The 12,500-nt window shown below is 42.6% G+C and overlaps 2 protein-coding genes across 2 annotated transcripts in view; both read left to right on the forward strand.

Annotated features, from left to right (window-relative positions):
• Window positions 1-190, forward strand: part of LOC143299071 (uncharacterized) — a 41,969-nt gene extending 41,779 nt beyond the window's left edge. The window contains exon 4 of the mRNA XM_076612175.1: window positions 1-190. This exon is cut by the window's left edge and continues 4,168 nt beyond it. The gene's annotated coding sequence lies outside the window, so the exon portion shown is untranslated.
• Window positions 191-3,839: 3,649 nt separating this feature from the next.
• LOC143299072 (uncharacterized) overlaps window positions 3,840-12,500 on the forward strand; it is a 13,083-nt gene continuing 4,422 nt past the window's right edge. Inside the window, exons 1-3 of the mRNA XM_076612176.1 lie at window positions 3,840-3,996; window positions 7,763-7,882; window positions 11,388-12,500. The exon at window positions 11,388-12,500 is cut by the window's right edge and continues 331 nt beyond it. Coding sequence (XP_076468291.1) covers window positions 3,856-3,996; window positions 7,763-7,882; window positions 11,388-12,500 — 1,374 coding nt within the window. The 5' untranslated portion in view covers window positions 3,840-3,855. The remainder of the gene's footprint in view (window positions 3,997-7,762; window positions 7,883-11,387) is intronic.

Consider the following 12,500-nt stretch of genomic DNA (forward strand, 5'->3'; position numbering starts at 1 on the left):
ATAATGGTCTTAGTCATTGTGCCAGCTTCATTCCAAGTGCAGTAAGCAGGGGTTGCACTCCTGGCCAGTGGGTTGTCTCCCCAGGTCCGTTGTGTGAAACCTGCGTAAGTGGAGCAGGACAGGTTTGTTCATCCTGATGGTCCTTGCTGATCAACACACACACACACACACACACACACACACACACACACACACATGCAAACAGACTTCTGCTGCCTTTCTTGCTTTTTTCTTGCATCCATGTGCATAGTGTATGTATACTTGACATTTTCATCAATTTGAGGTATCCTGTGCACTTTGTGAATACACGCACATGATTTTTTTCTGTGATATATTATGCCATAATGTAGATTTTTTTCCTTCTTATGCTATGTGGATATTCACTTGTGTATGATCTTTTTGTCATTTATTTGCCATATTTAGCTTCTTCTTTTTTTAAGCCATGATACATTACGGTTTTGTGAATATATAGATGTAGACATAGTGTTTTTGTAATATATTTTGCCACAAGCTGGACCTTTTTGTTTGAATATTTCTTTGTTCTCTCTCTCTCTCTCTCTCCCCCCCCCCCTCCCTCCCTCCATCTCTCTCCCCACCTCTCTCTCTCTCTGTCTCTGTGCATATTTGTGGTGTGTGGTGAGGTGTGAGTGATGTGTGTGTTTGTCTGGTGTGTGTGAAGTGAGGTGTGTGTAGTGTGGTGTGGTGTGTGTGTGTGTCTGGTGTGTGTGAAGTGAGGTGTGTGTAGTGTGGTGTGGTGTGTTTGTGTGTGGTGTGTGTGAAGTGAGGTGTGTGTAGTGTGGTGTGGTGCCTGTGTAGTGTGGTTTGATGTGGTGTGTGTGCTATGTGTGCATGATGTATTCACAATAACCTGTACACAGGTAAGCACTTAGAGCTGGGCCAGGAGAACAAACAAGATGATCAAGCCACGTAATTTGTTTCCAGCTCTTGTGATGAAAACAAACATACAGAGAAGATCTGTCAGACACCCAATAAGTGACCTGGATCTTGGTACACCCTCTGTTGCTATGATGGAGAGAATGACAGACGGATGAATGATGACAAAAAATACCATGAAACTGTCAGCCGTCTGCACCAGTCAGAACAAGCATAATCCACAGGAAATTATAAACATGTATTCAGAAAATCAAACCAAAAATAGTTATCATGGTTATTTATGAACACAAAATTCCACACAAATGATCAACACTGTCGCGACTACCACTCTCACCATTGTGGTAGCTTGGGTGGTGCCCACCACTGTGTCCCAGCTGCTGACTGGTCTCTGTCATCCTGCTGTACTCTGTGACTCTGGGAGGGCTGTGTGCTGCTTCAGCTCTGACCACCTTACCCACTGGTCCTGTTGGTGACGCCAGGGTTGAGAAATGGTGGGATGTGAAGTGACGCCAGCATGAGACAGGGTTGAGAAATGGTGGGGTGTGAAGTGACACCAGCATGAGACAGGGTTGAGAAATGGTGGGATGTGAAGTGACACCAGCATGAGACTGGGTTGAGAAATGGTGGGATGTGAAGTGACACCAGCATGAGACAGGGTTGAGAAATGGTGGGGTGTGAAGTGACACCAGCATGAGACAGGGCTGAGAAATGGTGGGATGTGAAGTGACACCAGCATGAGACAGGGTTGAGAAATGGTGGGATGTGAAGTGACACCAGCATGAGACAGGGCTGAGAAATGGTGGGATGTGAAGTGACACCAGCATGAGACAGGGCTGAGAAATGGTGGGGTGTGAAGTGACACCAGCATGAGACAGGGTTGAGAAATGGTGGGATGTGAAGTGACACCAGCATGAGACAGGGTTGAGAAATGGTGGGATGTGAAGTGACACCAGCATGAGACAGGGTTGAGAAATGGTGGGATGTGAAGGGAACGGGTGTGGAATAAAGAGGTACAGGGGACAGGCCAGACAGTAGAAAGGACAGTCACTCTCACTCTGTCTTTGTACCACAGCAGTGTCAGTGTGATTTGAATCAGGTGTTTTTAGAGCACACCTAACAGCACACATCCACAAGTCAGACAGGTATCTCTCCACACTCTTCATGGGGTACAGAAGACCTAACTGATCACACCAGTTGTAAGCATCTCTCCATAAACATGCTGTGGGTATTGACCACACTGAAACCGCCCCATTGGGCTGAAGGTAAAGAAAGCTGGACAATCTGGCGATGTCTCCATGACGACAGGTGAGGGATCCACATGCATTGTACTGCATTAGCATAATCATACTGTTTAGAGCACTACTGTCAACCTGAACATGACAGGCAAGTGTGTGTGTGTGTGTGTGTGTGTGTATGCAAAAACAAATAAATCACAGAAAAATGCATGAGCAGAGTGGAAGACACATGTCTTCCAGCAGGAACCAGAATAGCAGGCAGAGTGTCAGACTCATGATCCTAGGTACTGGAGTTCCAATCTTCACTGAGCTATTGGGTTCAGGGGGATTTTGTTTGGACTCACACGCCACACATAATATCTTGTGCACATGTTAAATCCCATCCCCATCTTGTGGAGGAGCAGGCCAGTTGACACGGATGACACATATTCATATTGCATGCTTCGTACCAGGAGATGGAATGTTGTCTTCATGGTGGACTTTAAAATGGTTGTCATTTTTTTTTTATAATCAGTATCAGTAGCCCAAGGAGGCATCACTGCATTTGGACAAATCCATATATGCTACACCACATCTGCCAAGCAGATGCCTTACCAGCAGTGTGACCCAACGCACTTTGTCAAGCCTTGAGAAATAAAAAAGATAATAAAATAAATAAAATAACCAAACCAAACCAAACCAAACCAACAAACAAACAAACAAAAAGAAAAAGAATAAATAAATAAAATAAAAATAAATAAATAAATAAATAATAGATAAATACATTAAAAAACAACAACACTACTACCACTAATAATATTTATAAGGCGCAAAAACTTGATGAAGTCAAATGTAAGCGTACAAAAAAAACAACAAACAAACAAACAAAAAAAACAAAAAAAAAATAAAATAAAATCAATAAATAAAAAAGACAACAATGATCATAAATAAGCAAATAAATGTAAAACATGCAGACACATTCACACATACACACACATATGCATAACAGATATGCAACAAAATGCAGTTTCACAGATATGAAAGCACAATCAAATACACATAAACGTACATGAACCCAAACACACACACACACACACACACACACACACACACACACACATTACCCTGCACATCAATCCCAGAAAATTACTGCACCCGCCCCCTCCTTCAGTGCAGCAGAATCTTCAGCCATGAAGTTGGCTGCCTATCAGCAAGAAGCAAGTTACTGCCTTGTCTCAGCCTAGATCATGAATGTTATTTTATTTGATCTAAATAAGTGAAGGCCTGTGTTGTTGAGTTACAAGGTGAATTGTACCTCTTGAATAGCTCTGCATGTGTGTGCCATATGCGCACTGAAGAGCGTAAACATTTATAATGACTTAACCATTATGCATAAAACAACCCAATTCAGTGATTATTTGATAGTTCTTAGTTAAAGGGAAGCAATACTCTTGTGAGGATGAAAACTTTGTAAACATGTTCAATTTTCTCCCTTGCTCAATCAGCGCACAAAATTAAAATCGAGAATTAAAAATACAATGAGTTCAAACTGGTAATGGAAATATTGTTCCAGACCTAATAAATTAGAAACAAAAAAAGGCATGCACAAGGATTATGGCGAGCATACTTTAAATCTCGACGCCGAGTCACGTGACAGTGTTTAGGGGTTTCCCCTGTTGCTGCGCAACAGAGCTGCATCACGTGATAGAAACCGAAACTAGCAGTGCAGAACGCGGAAAACAAAATAATGGCGACTGGCGGAATTGATGAGGACAAAATTTGCTCTGTGTGCCTTGAAAATTTTAAAGGACGACGACCTAAAGTTCTTCCATGCAGACACACGTTCTGTTTGATTTGTTTAGCGGACTTACTGGAAAGAGAAAGTCAGGTAAGACAGCGATTACGATGACTGTGTTGATCAACGGATGACGGGTAACACCCCACCCAGTGTCAGCCCTTTAGACTGAGGGGTCTGCTCGCTTGGGGAAAGGTGGGGTGGTGTGGGGTCGGGGGATGTTCGCTGTTGAAGTATTGTCCCAAAATTTTATACGCATTAAAGAAGAAGAAGAAAAGCACATGGCTAAAATGTTGGCAAGCACTTTTTCCGCCAAGATTCCAGGTCACGTGACAGAATCAAGAAGTAAATATCAATAAAAACAGAAAAAAGTTATTCACTAAAGTAGAAGTAGTTCGAGGGCATAATGTAGACATGAAAGCCTTTTCCAATAACCCTTTAATTTAATTGAAGACGAACTGTCTTTTTCATTTAGCGGGGTGTGCAGCAAATTCATTTACGTTCTATCATCAAAGCAGAACTCAAGAACAGACAACTCGCCAGGAATATCACCACGGAGTTGCCACCAGCACCTCGCCTTCAAACCACTGTCTGACCCACATTCAGTCTGTCATACATTTACTGAAGTGAATGGGGAATTGTGTTTTTAAGTTCCTGCAGCTGTGATTGGGGTTTTGTTGTTGTTGTTGTTGTTTTTTGTTTGTTTTTTTAATTTCAGTTAAATTGTCTCTCCTGCATTTTTAATTCAGTGAGTTCAATTTTGGTAAAAGTGTAAAATATAAATAGTGCAAGCTCTGAACATATAACATATTTCTACATTCCACCAGGAACTTTGTTGCTATCTGTTTCTTAACAATTTTGTGCAGTTTACTTATTCTCATTCATAAAACCAAAAGTTTGAAATTTCTTGAATAGACCAAGCATCCTTTTGCATGAAGACTGTCTACCTTATCAAACAATTGTAACAGGGTGAAATTGTTCTCTTTGCCCCACAGAGAGAGAAAGAGAGAGAGAGAAAGAGAGAGAGAAAGAGAGTGCACGTTTATGACCCGTGTTAGCTTTAGCATCATAACTTCACGTGCAAAATAATAATCATGTAGGGTGGATGTGCTGCATCTTGATATGTTTTTACGAAGTGAGTTCTCCTACCCTTTCCTTGTAGAACCAATATCATCAGTTCTCAGTTAGCTTTAAAAGAGAACAGGCAACAGCAGTGTGTGTGCGGGCCTCTGTCAGCCTGATAGGGTGAGTGAAATATATCATACTTTACAGTAAGCATTTCTAGCATTGAGAAATTGATACCAAAATGTAAATGCTATTTGTATTTCCTTATTGATATTATTCTATCAGTTTACTTTGAGTTTAGATGTTATGCATTTGAACGGATTTGTAATTATTTCGAATAACCGAGTTAATCTTAACTGAAATGTAACCTCAACTTACGTTCTGAAGTTTCTAGGATTTATATAAATATCTTTAAGAAATTAGACAATTTCGAATCGGGAAGCAATTGCTCATTTCAATTAATGGGATAGTTTAGTCTTATCACACGTTTGTAACAATTGTAGATTCATGTGAAATATTTGGTAAAGTGATGTTTGGAGTGAATGAGTGAATGAACGTCGATAGAAATTACTGTACGCTTGCTTATGAGGACTTTGTTGTTTTGTCCACAGGGTAATTATTTACTTACTTATTTATTTCCCTCCTTTCATGAGGACAGTCCCTTGCCCTTTAACCCCCCGCTCTCCTGTTCCCTTTACCCAAGTCCCGAGATGTACCCCATCTTGTCCTCAATAAATCCTTGAAGCAAACTGGTGCTGACGTGGTGAGAGAACCCTGCCCAACCGGCTACACAATTGCAAGTCATTAATAAAAATAGAAAACAAGAGAGGCAAGGCCTTCAAGACTCACTTGTGATACACTTAAAAACAACAACAACAACAAATCGTTAAAATGTGTTCTGTATTTGTTATTATAAAGCTTCGGGTAAAAAAAAAAAAATTTAAAAAAAGGTCCTGAAGGCAGATTCGAACCCCGTGTGTTCAGGTGAGAAGAAACTGTCTTACCCAATACACTATCGTGGCTCCTTAACGGATGTTAAAAAATTTAAACATGCCTTTTTTAAGGGCGATAAATCGATTGCGGTATTCGCAGTGAGAACGCTGTTTAAATCATATTATTCTGGTGTATCTTGGGCATTCAAAAAATCTTTAAGGGCAATTAAAAATTCTTTTTAAGTCTGTGGTAAAGGAGAAGTGGCTGTCGCCGCAATAACACTGCAACATTTAGCTGTTTTCTCTGGATCTAGATGTACAAGTTTAGTTACACCCACCGGGAATGTACGACACGGTTGATTCAATTTCTCTTTTATGTTCATTCTAGTTTTATAGTTTTAAAGTTGATATGAAAATTGAGTATTTTGTTAAACTAATAACATGTAGAGCCAAGTACAAGTACTTCTAAACGTATGAAATGAAAAGGACTTCATTTTGAGAAAAGTCAAGACTGGAAATTTTTACGTTTCATCAAGGGTATTAACTCTTATGGTTTATTGTTTTTAACTGTGAATTCAGACTGATTTTGTTGATATTTTCATGGCAGTTTGGGGCATAATCCAGTAAGTGATGAGGTGTTCACAAATCTTTCTCTGAATAAATATTTAATGGTCTCCTTCAACTTTCCATCACATGTTATCGTGTACTGTTGATTGAATATAGGATTGAACGGCAGGTCAGCAACTTGAAACAACATGGCGACCTTCACGTTCACAAGGAATATGAGCACGTGCTTTGAATGTGTATAAATATGTGTACGCAATTGATTTTTGCCCATGACCTTCAGGGCTCAGCCAATAGATCTATAACGTCCACTCGCAGTATTGATTTCAGTATTTTCCGAAAAAGACCACTTGGATAAATGAACATAGTGAAAGCCCTGTACACTGAGAGTAAATCACACAAGCTTTTTATGTATTGAGTATAATTTCAAAATATAATGTTTAAGATGAGAAAAATCAGTTTAAAGCAAATTAACCCCCCTAGCATTAATTACAGATTAATTTCCCTTTTTTACTATCTGCACCAAAGACATGCACCAGAAATATAACTTGTATGCTTTGCAAAAGAAGTTCCTGTTTGAACAAAAAAATGATAAAAATGACTGCTCTTGATGTTGTGTCAGAATATCAGATCAGAGTGCCAAGTTTAGAGAGAAAAAAATATAGCCAAGTTTAGAGAGAAAAAAATATAACAGTAAATTCAGTTTGCATATAATTTGGCTTCTTTTTTTATTTATTTTTTTATTTTTTTAATTATTTTTTGCCCATCCCAGAGGTGCAATATTGTTTCAAACAAGATGACTGTAAAGAAGTGAATTTTTCCTATTTTTATGCCAAATTTGGTGTCAACTGACAAAGTATTTGCAGAGAAAATGGCAATGTTAAAATTTATGACGGACACACACACACACACACACACACACACACACACACACACAGACAACCAAACACCGGGTTAAAACATAGACTCACTTTGTTTACACAAGTGAGTCAACAACATGGAAACAAGAACATTTCCCTTAGGATTGCTGTTATGGACCCTAGTGTAATATGAATAAGCATCTTTTAATATCCTCATTCTCAGAGTACAGTCTGATAGAAAATATCATGGTGAAAGTTAGAACAGGTATTTTCCAAAAGATTACAGGTCAAAATAGGGCAGACAGTGTGTGAACGTTACGGCACAAGACAGATTATTGGGAAGATGTGAGAGCTGACCATGTTGTGCACAGAGTGGATCCAGAATCACAGGCAGTGTTGACACTGTCCTTGACTGTCATGTGTGGCTGTGTGTTTCAGACATGTGGCACTGGTGGACAAGACTGGGAAGAGGAAGGAGAGAGGTCAGCCAGAAGTCTGACGTGCCCCACCTGTCGTCGTGTCATTCCTGTCCCTGCTGGGGGGGTGACGGAATTCCAGGTAGACTGTTCTGACTGCAGGTGACAGGGTGGGGGTGTGACAGAATTCCAGGTAGACTGTTCTGACTGCAGGTGACAGGGTGGGGTTGTGATGGAATTCCAGGTAGACTGTTCTGACTGCAGGTGACAGGATGGGTGTGTGACGGAATTGCAGGTAGACTGTTCTGACTGCAGGTGACAGGGTGGGGGTGTGACGGAATTCCAGGTAGACTGTTCTGACTGCAGGTGACAGGGTGGGGGTGTGATGAAATTCCAGGTAGACTGTTCTGACTGCAGGTGACAGGGTTGGGGTGTGATGGAATTGCAGGTAGACTGTTCTGACTGCAGGTGACAGGGTGGGTGTGTGATGGAATTGCAGGTAGACTGTTCTGACTGCAGGTGACAGGGTGGGGGTGTGATGGAATTCCAGGTAGACTGTTCTGACTGCAGGTGACAGGGTGGGGGTGTGATGGAATTCCAGGTAGACTGTTCTGACTGCAGGTGACAGGGTGGGGGTGTGATTTAATTGCAGGTAGACTGTTCTGACTGCAGGTGACAGGGTGGCGGTGTGATGGAATTGCAGGTAGACTGTTCTGACTGCAGGTGACAGGGTGGGGGTGTGACGGAATTGCAGGTAGACTGTTCTGACTGCAGGTGACAGGGTGGGGGGGTGATGGAATTGCAGGTAGACTGTTCTGACTGCAGGTGACAGGGTGGAGGTAAGGGTGGTGGTGGTGGTGATGAATGGAGAGAGTGTGATACATTTTACTTTTCTTGTATCTCTCTCACTCATTTTGTTTTGGATAAAAAGACAAACAGATCAGTTTTTAGCTCAGAGAAAAATGAATCACCTTGTTGTACACAATACTGTTAGTTGATTATGGAACATTTTTTAAAGCAAAACTTTTGAAAGTTAATGTAAAGAATATAATGCTGAACAGAACAACCACTTTGTACTGTACTGAAATGTATTGTATTACTCACAACAGATTTCTCTGTGTGAAATACAGGCTGCTCTCTCCAGCTAGAGCGTGTTGCTACAGTGAGAGTGCCACCCCTTCTTTGTTTTTGTTTGTACCTGCAAGTGTATTTATTTGCCTATCAAAGTGGATTTTTGAAAATCATTTGCAGCTTAGTCTTTCATGAAGGACTATGTCTCTCAGACTAGAAGTCAAATTGCACTGGGACTTAGTGCTGTAGACTTGGGCCTAACTAGCCTTTGGGATCCGTCCCAATGATGAGTCCTAAGGCCCTCTTGATCGAGGGACTGGGGATGCAACTTGGGCAAAACACTCTCTACTATAAATTGTATAATCAAATTCCAGCCCGAATAGTCGGGAGAGCAGTTGCCTCCTCTGCTGTTCTGATGGTGACTGTCGTACACGACTGATTATCATATATTGTTCCTAGGAGGACACCAGTCAGCATGGGTAAATCAGGAAACAGCTGCTGTGTGCTTGAGGGATGAAGGTGCCCACCATGCAGGTTATGTTGAAATGTAAGGAAGCCGGAAGGAGTTGACAGGGTCTTGTGGTGCAACCATGTGTCTGAAAGACATGGTGCTTGCTTCCAAAGTGACAACGAAGTCATCCTCTGACAGGCCCTTGACTGAAGGCTGGGGCTCCATGATGGGATAGCCTGCCTAGGCTAGAAACCCCTGGAAGTGTCTCATTGGAAAGACAGTGCTTGAGAAGGAATGCCCATCTGTAACCACAGCAGTGGTTGTGTGTTGAGGCTGAAAGGGTCAGGCAGGGAAGACCAAGTGCAGAAAGTGCATTCAAATGCCAATTGTTTGAGACATTGATGCTGGATCTCTGTTCAAGCAAGGTGATGGGGCAAACTGATGTGCTTGAATGTGGCATCTGCCGTGCTGGAATGAGTGGGCAGAAAGGTACGCCCCTGTGGCTAATGAACAGTTCGTTGTGCTTTGTGAGACGCATCCGTCCTCGTCAATATGCCTTTCTCCCGAGTGTAGAGGAAAACAGTTATTACCCAGGCCTTCTGCTACTAGAGAGGAGTGGAAGAGATGGGCTTAGGGTGATTGTCTCCTGCCCAGTGGGCAGTTTTTGGGTCCGCTAAAACTTGGAAGGCAAAGATAGGCAACCCTTCATGGGAAGGCTGGCTAGGATGTAGGGCCCGTGTGGAGCTGTTGTCACAACCACAGTGGTGCAAACCAGGGGTTGTTGTAGGCAAGGGGGGGAAGAAGGGATGCCTTACAAACTTGGAAGGAATGAAGGGCATGTGTTTCCGGAGTGGCACCTCTAAGTTGGACTGCCTCATCCCTCCTTGTACCAAGTTAGGGCATCTCCAGCCCTATGGGTGATTGTTGTAGGCAAATGAGTTGGGTTGCCTTGTCCCTCCTTGCACCAAGAGAGGGCATCCTTAGCCCTGTGGGTGGGAAGGGAGTGTGTGTGGGTCCCTAAGGACCAGCCACTACTAATATGTGAAGGAGCATACATTCAGGCGTGAATGAGGCAGTTTTGTCTGTGAGTGCAGTCGTCCTCTGAAAGCAAGGTAGAGATGAATTTATGAAAATGAATACATATATGTGCAAAGAGATTATAAACTTCTATCAATTCAAGTGATGATGTCAGGAATATGCCAATGACAAGAGATAGAGTCACAAGAAATAAGCGGCTGTATAAGCATACGTGTAGCGTGCACAGATATACCCAAGTAAGTGGGTAAGTGTGCATAAGCAGTAATGGAAAGGAATCTGTGTATGCACCTATATATAAGAGATGTACATACACATATGAATAAAGTGCCAGTATGTAGACGCAGAGAGTTCTGGGCATTGTGAACAGAATGACGCAAATGCAAGTGTGCCTATATTGCTATGTAGGGAATCTCAATGAATGGAGATAGAAATATGATTGTACATGTTAATATGAAAGTCGTATGAACCTATCTCGCAAGCGCACACACATGTGCATACCGAGGGATAAGTATACATCTATAAGTGTAAATAGAAATGTGTACAAATGTAGCAAGATATCATATATATATATATATATATATATATATATATATATATATATATATATATTTGTATTTTATTTTTATGATTTTTTGTTTGTTTGTTTTTTGTATATATATATTTTTGTTGTTGTTGTTGTTTTGTTTTTTGTCGTTGCTGTTGATTTTGATCCCCCCTCACCCCCCCCTAAAAAAAGCGTAAGACGAGACAGAGCGTAAACCTAACAAGATGGCGTGGAGAGTCTTGGCCAAAGGAATGATTCAGCACTTATAGCTTTTAGAGGCGTTTGATTGGCTAAGAGCGGACCGGGCAAGACGGCTCATCAATTCACTGTTAGCCGTGCAAAATTTGGCCAAGCAGAGCAAACCGATAGGCCTAGTTTGCATCAGTTTGACATGGTAAGTATATGTATCACCAAACATGGAGTATAATACAAACTCCTCCTTTTTCTACATAATTTTGCCAAGGACAACCCATTGTGATGGTATGTTTATTTGTGTGTGTGTGCATCCACATTATATGTGTGTTTGTGTTTTCTGCTGTGCAGACAAACTTTAACCTGGACACTGACTGCAGAAAGGAAGATCCCCTACCTGTGCTGTGCAGCCTGTGTGATGGAGATCAGAAAGCCCAGTTCCAATGTAGCAAATGCCAGAACAACTTCTGCTCTCGGTGTCGACGCTACCATGACAGATGTTGCCAGGGACCTCAGGTGACAGTGCTGCAGGACCCCTCAGACACAACCAGCTCAGCACAGAGCCCAACAAGCTGTCAGGTGGAGGAGCAGCTGAAGATGGTTGACGACGCCATGAAGAAACTGACAGAAGAAGAGAGTCAGCTGAACCAGGAGAGAAGAGCCGTGGACAACAGCATCAACGTTCGCTACACCACTCTGCTGTGCCATGCTGCCGATGCACGTGACGCCTGTCTGGTCAGTGTGAGAGATGAGTGTGAAGCTATGACTGAGCAGCTTCACTCCAGCATGACAGAAGCGCAGCAAACACGGGACACGCTTCAGCAACAACTGTCACCGTCACAGCCAGCTCCTGTGTCAGCGGCCCAGCTGAGAGCGGCACTGTTCCTGCAGGGAGAAGCTCAGATGATCCTGAACAGGAAGCTGGACAGCACTGCACTGCTCAGACATGAGGTGGAAGACAACACTCCCCTGATGATCAACACTCTGCAGTCGTTCATGGGGAAAGTCGTCAGGTCCACCCAGTCTTCAGACCCTGCCCACAGCAAAGCAGCTTCAGGATCACAGGGCTTTCAGGCTGACCCAGGAACTGCGTCATCAGTGGGGACACATCCAAGGAGCCTGGATGATCTGTACGAGAAGTTTGAAGATTTGGTGGGTCGGTTTACCTTGCTGCAGTCTAGCAACACTCTGCTTACACAAAACGTAACGCAGCTGAGTAACGCCAACAGCAAGCTGTCATCAGAGCAAAGCGCTGTGCAAAGAGAAGTGACCACTGTGAAAGACCAGAACATGAAACTGACCAGTGACCAGGCGGCCCTGCAGAGAGAGATGGCAGCCCTGAGAGATAAAAACGTCATTGTTCACCAGGACCGTGCTGGGCTGACAGCAGAAAAGGACAGAGTGAGTGCAGACCTGGCCAAGCTTCACAATGACGTGGTCTCCATGCAGACACAGGTTTCCATG

This window comes from Babylonia areolata, chromosome 24, assembly GCF_041734735.1.
Source record: "Babylonia areolata isolate BAREFJ2019XMU chromosome 24, ASM4173473v1, whole genome shotgun sequence".
Classification (NCBI taxonomy): Eukaryota; Metazoa; Mollusca; class Gastropoda; order Neogastropoda; family Buccinidae; genus Babylonia; species Babylonia areolata.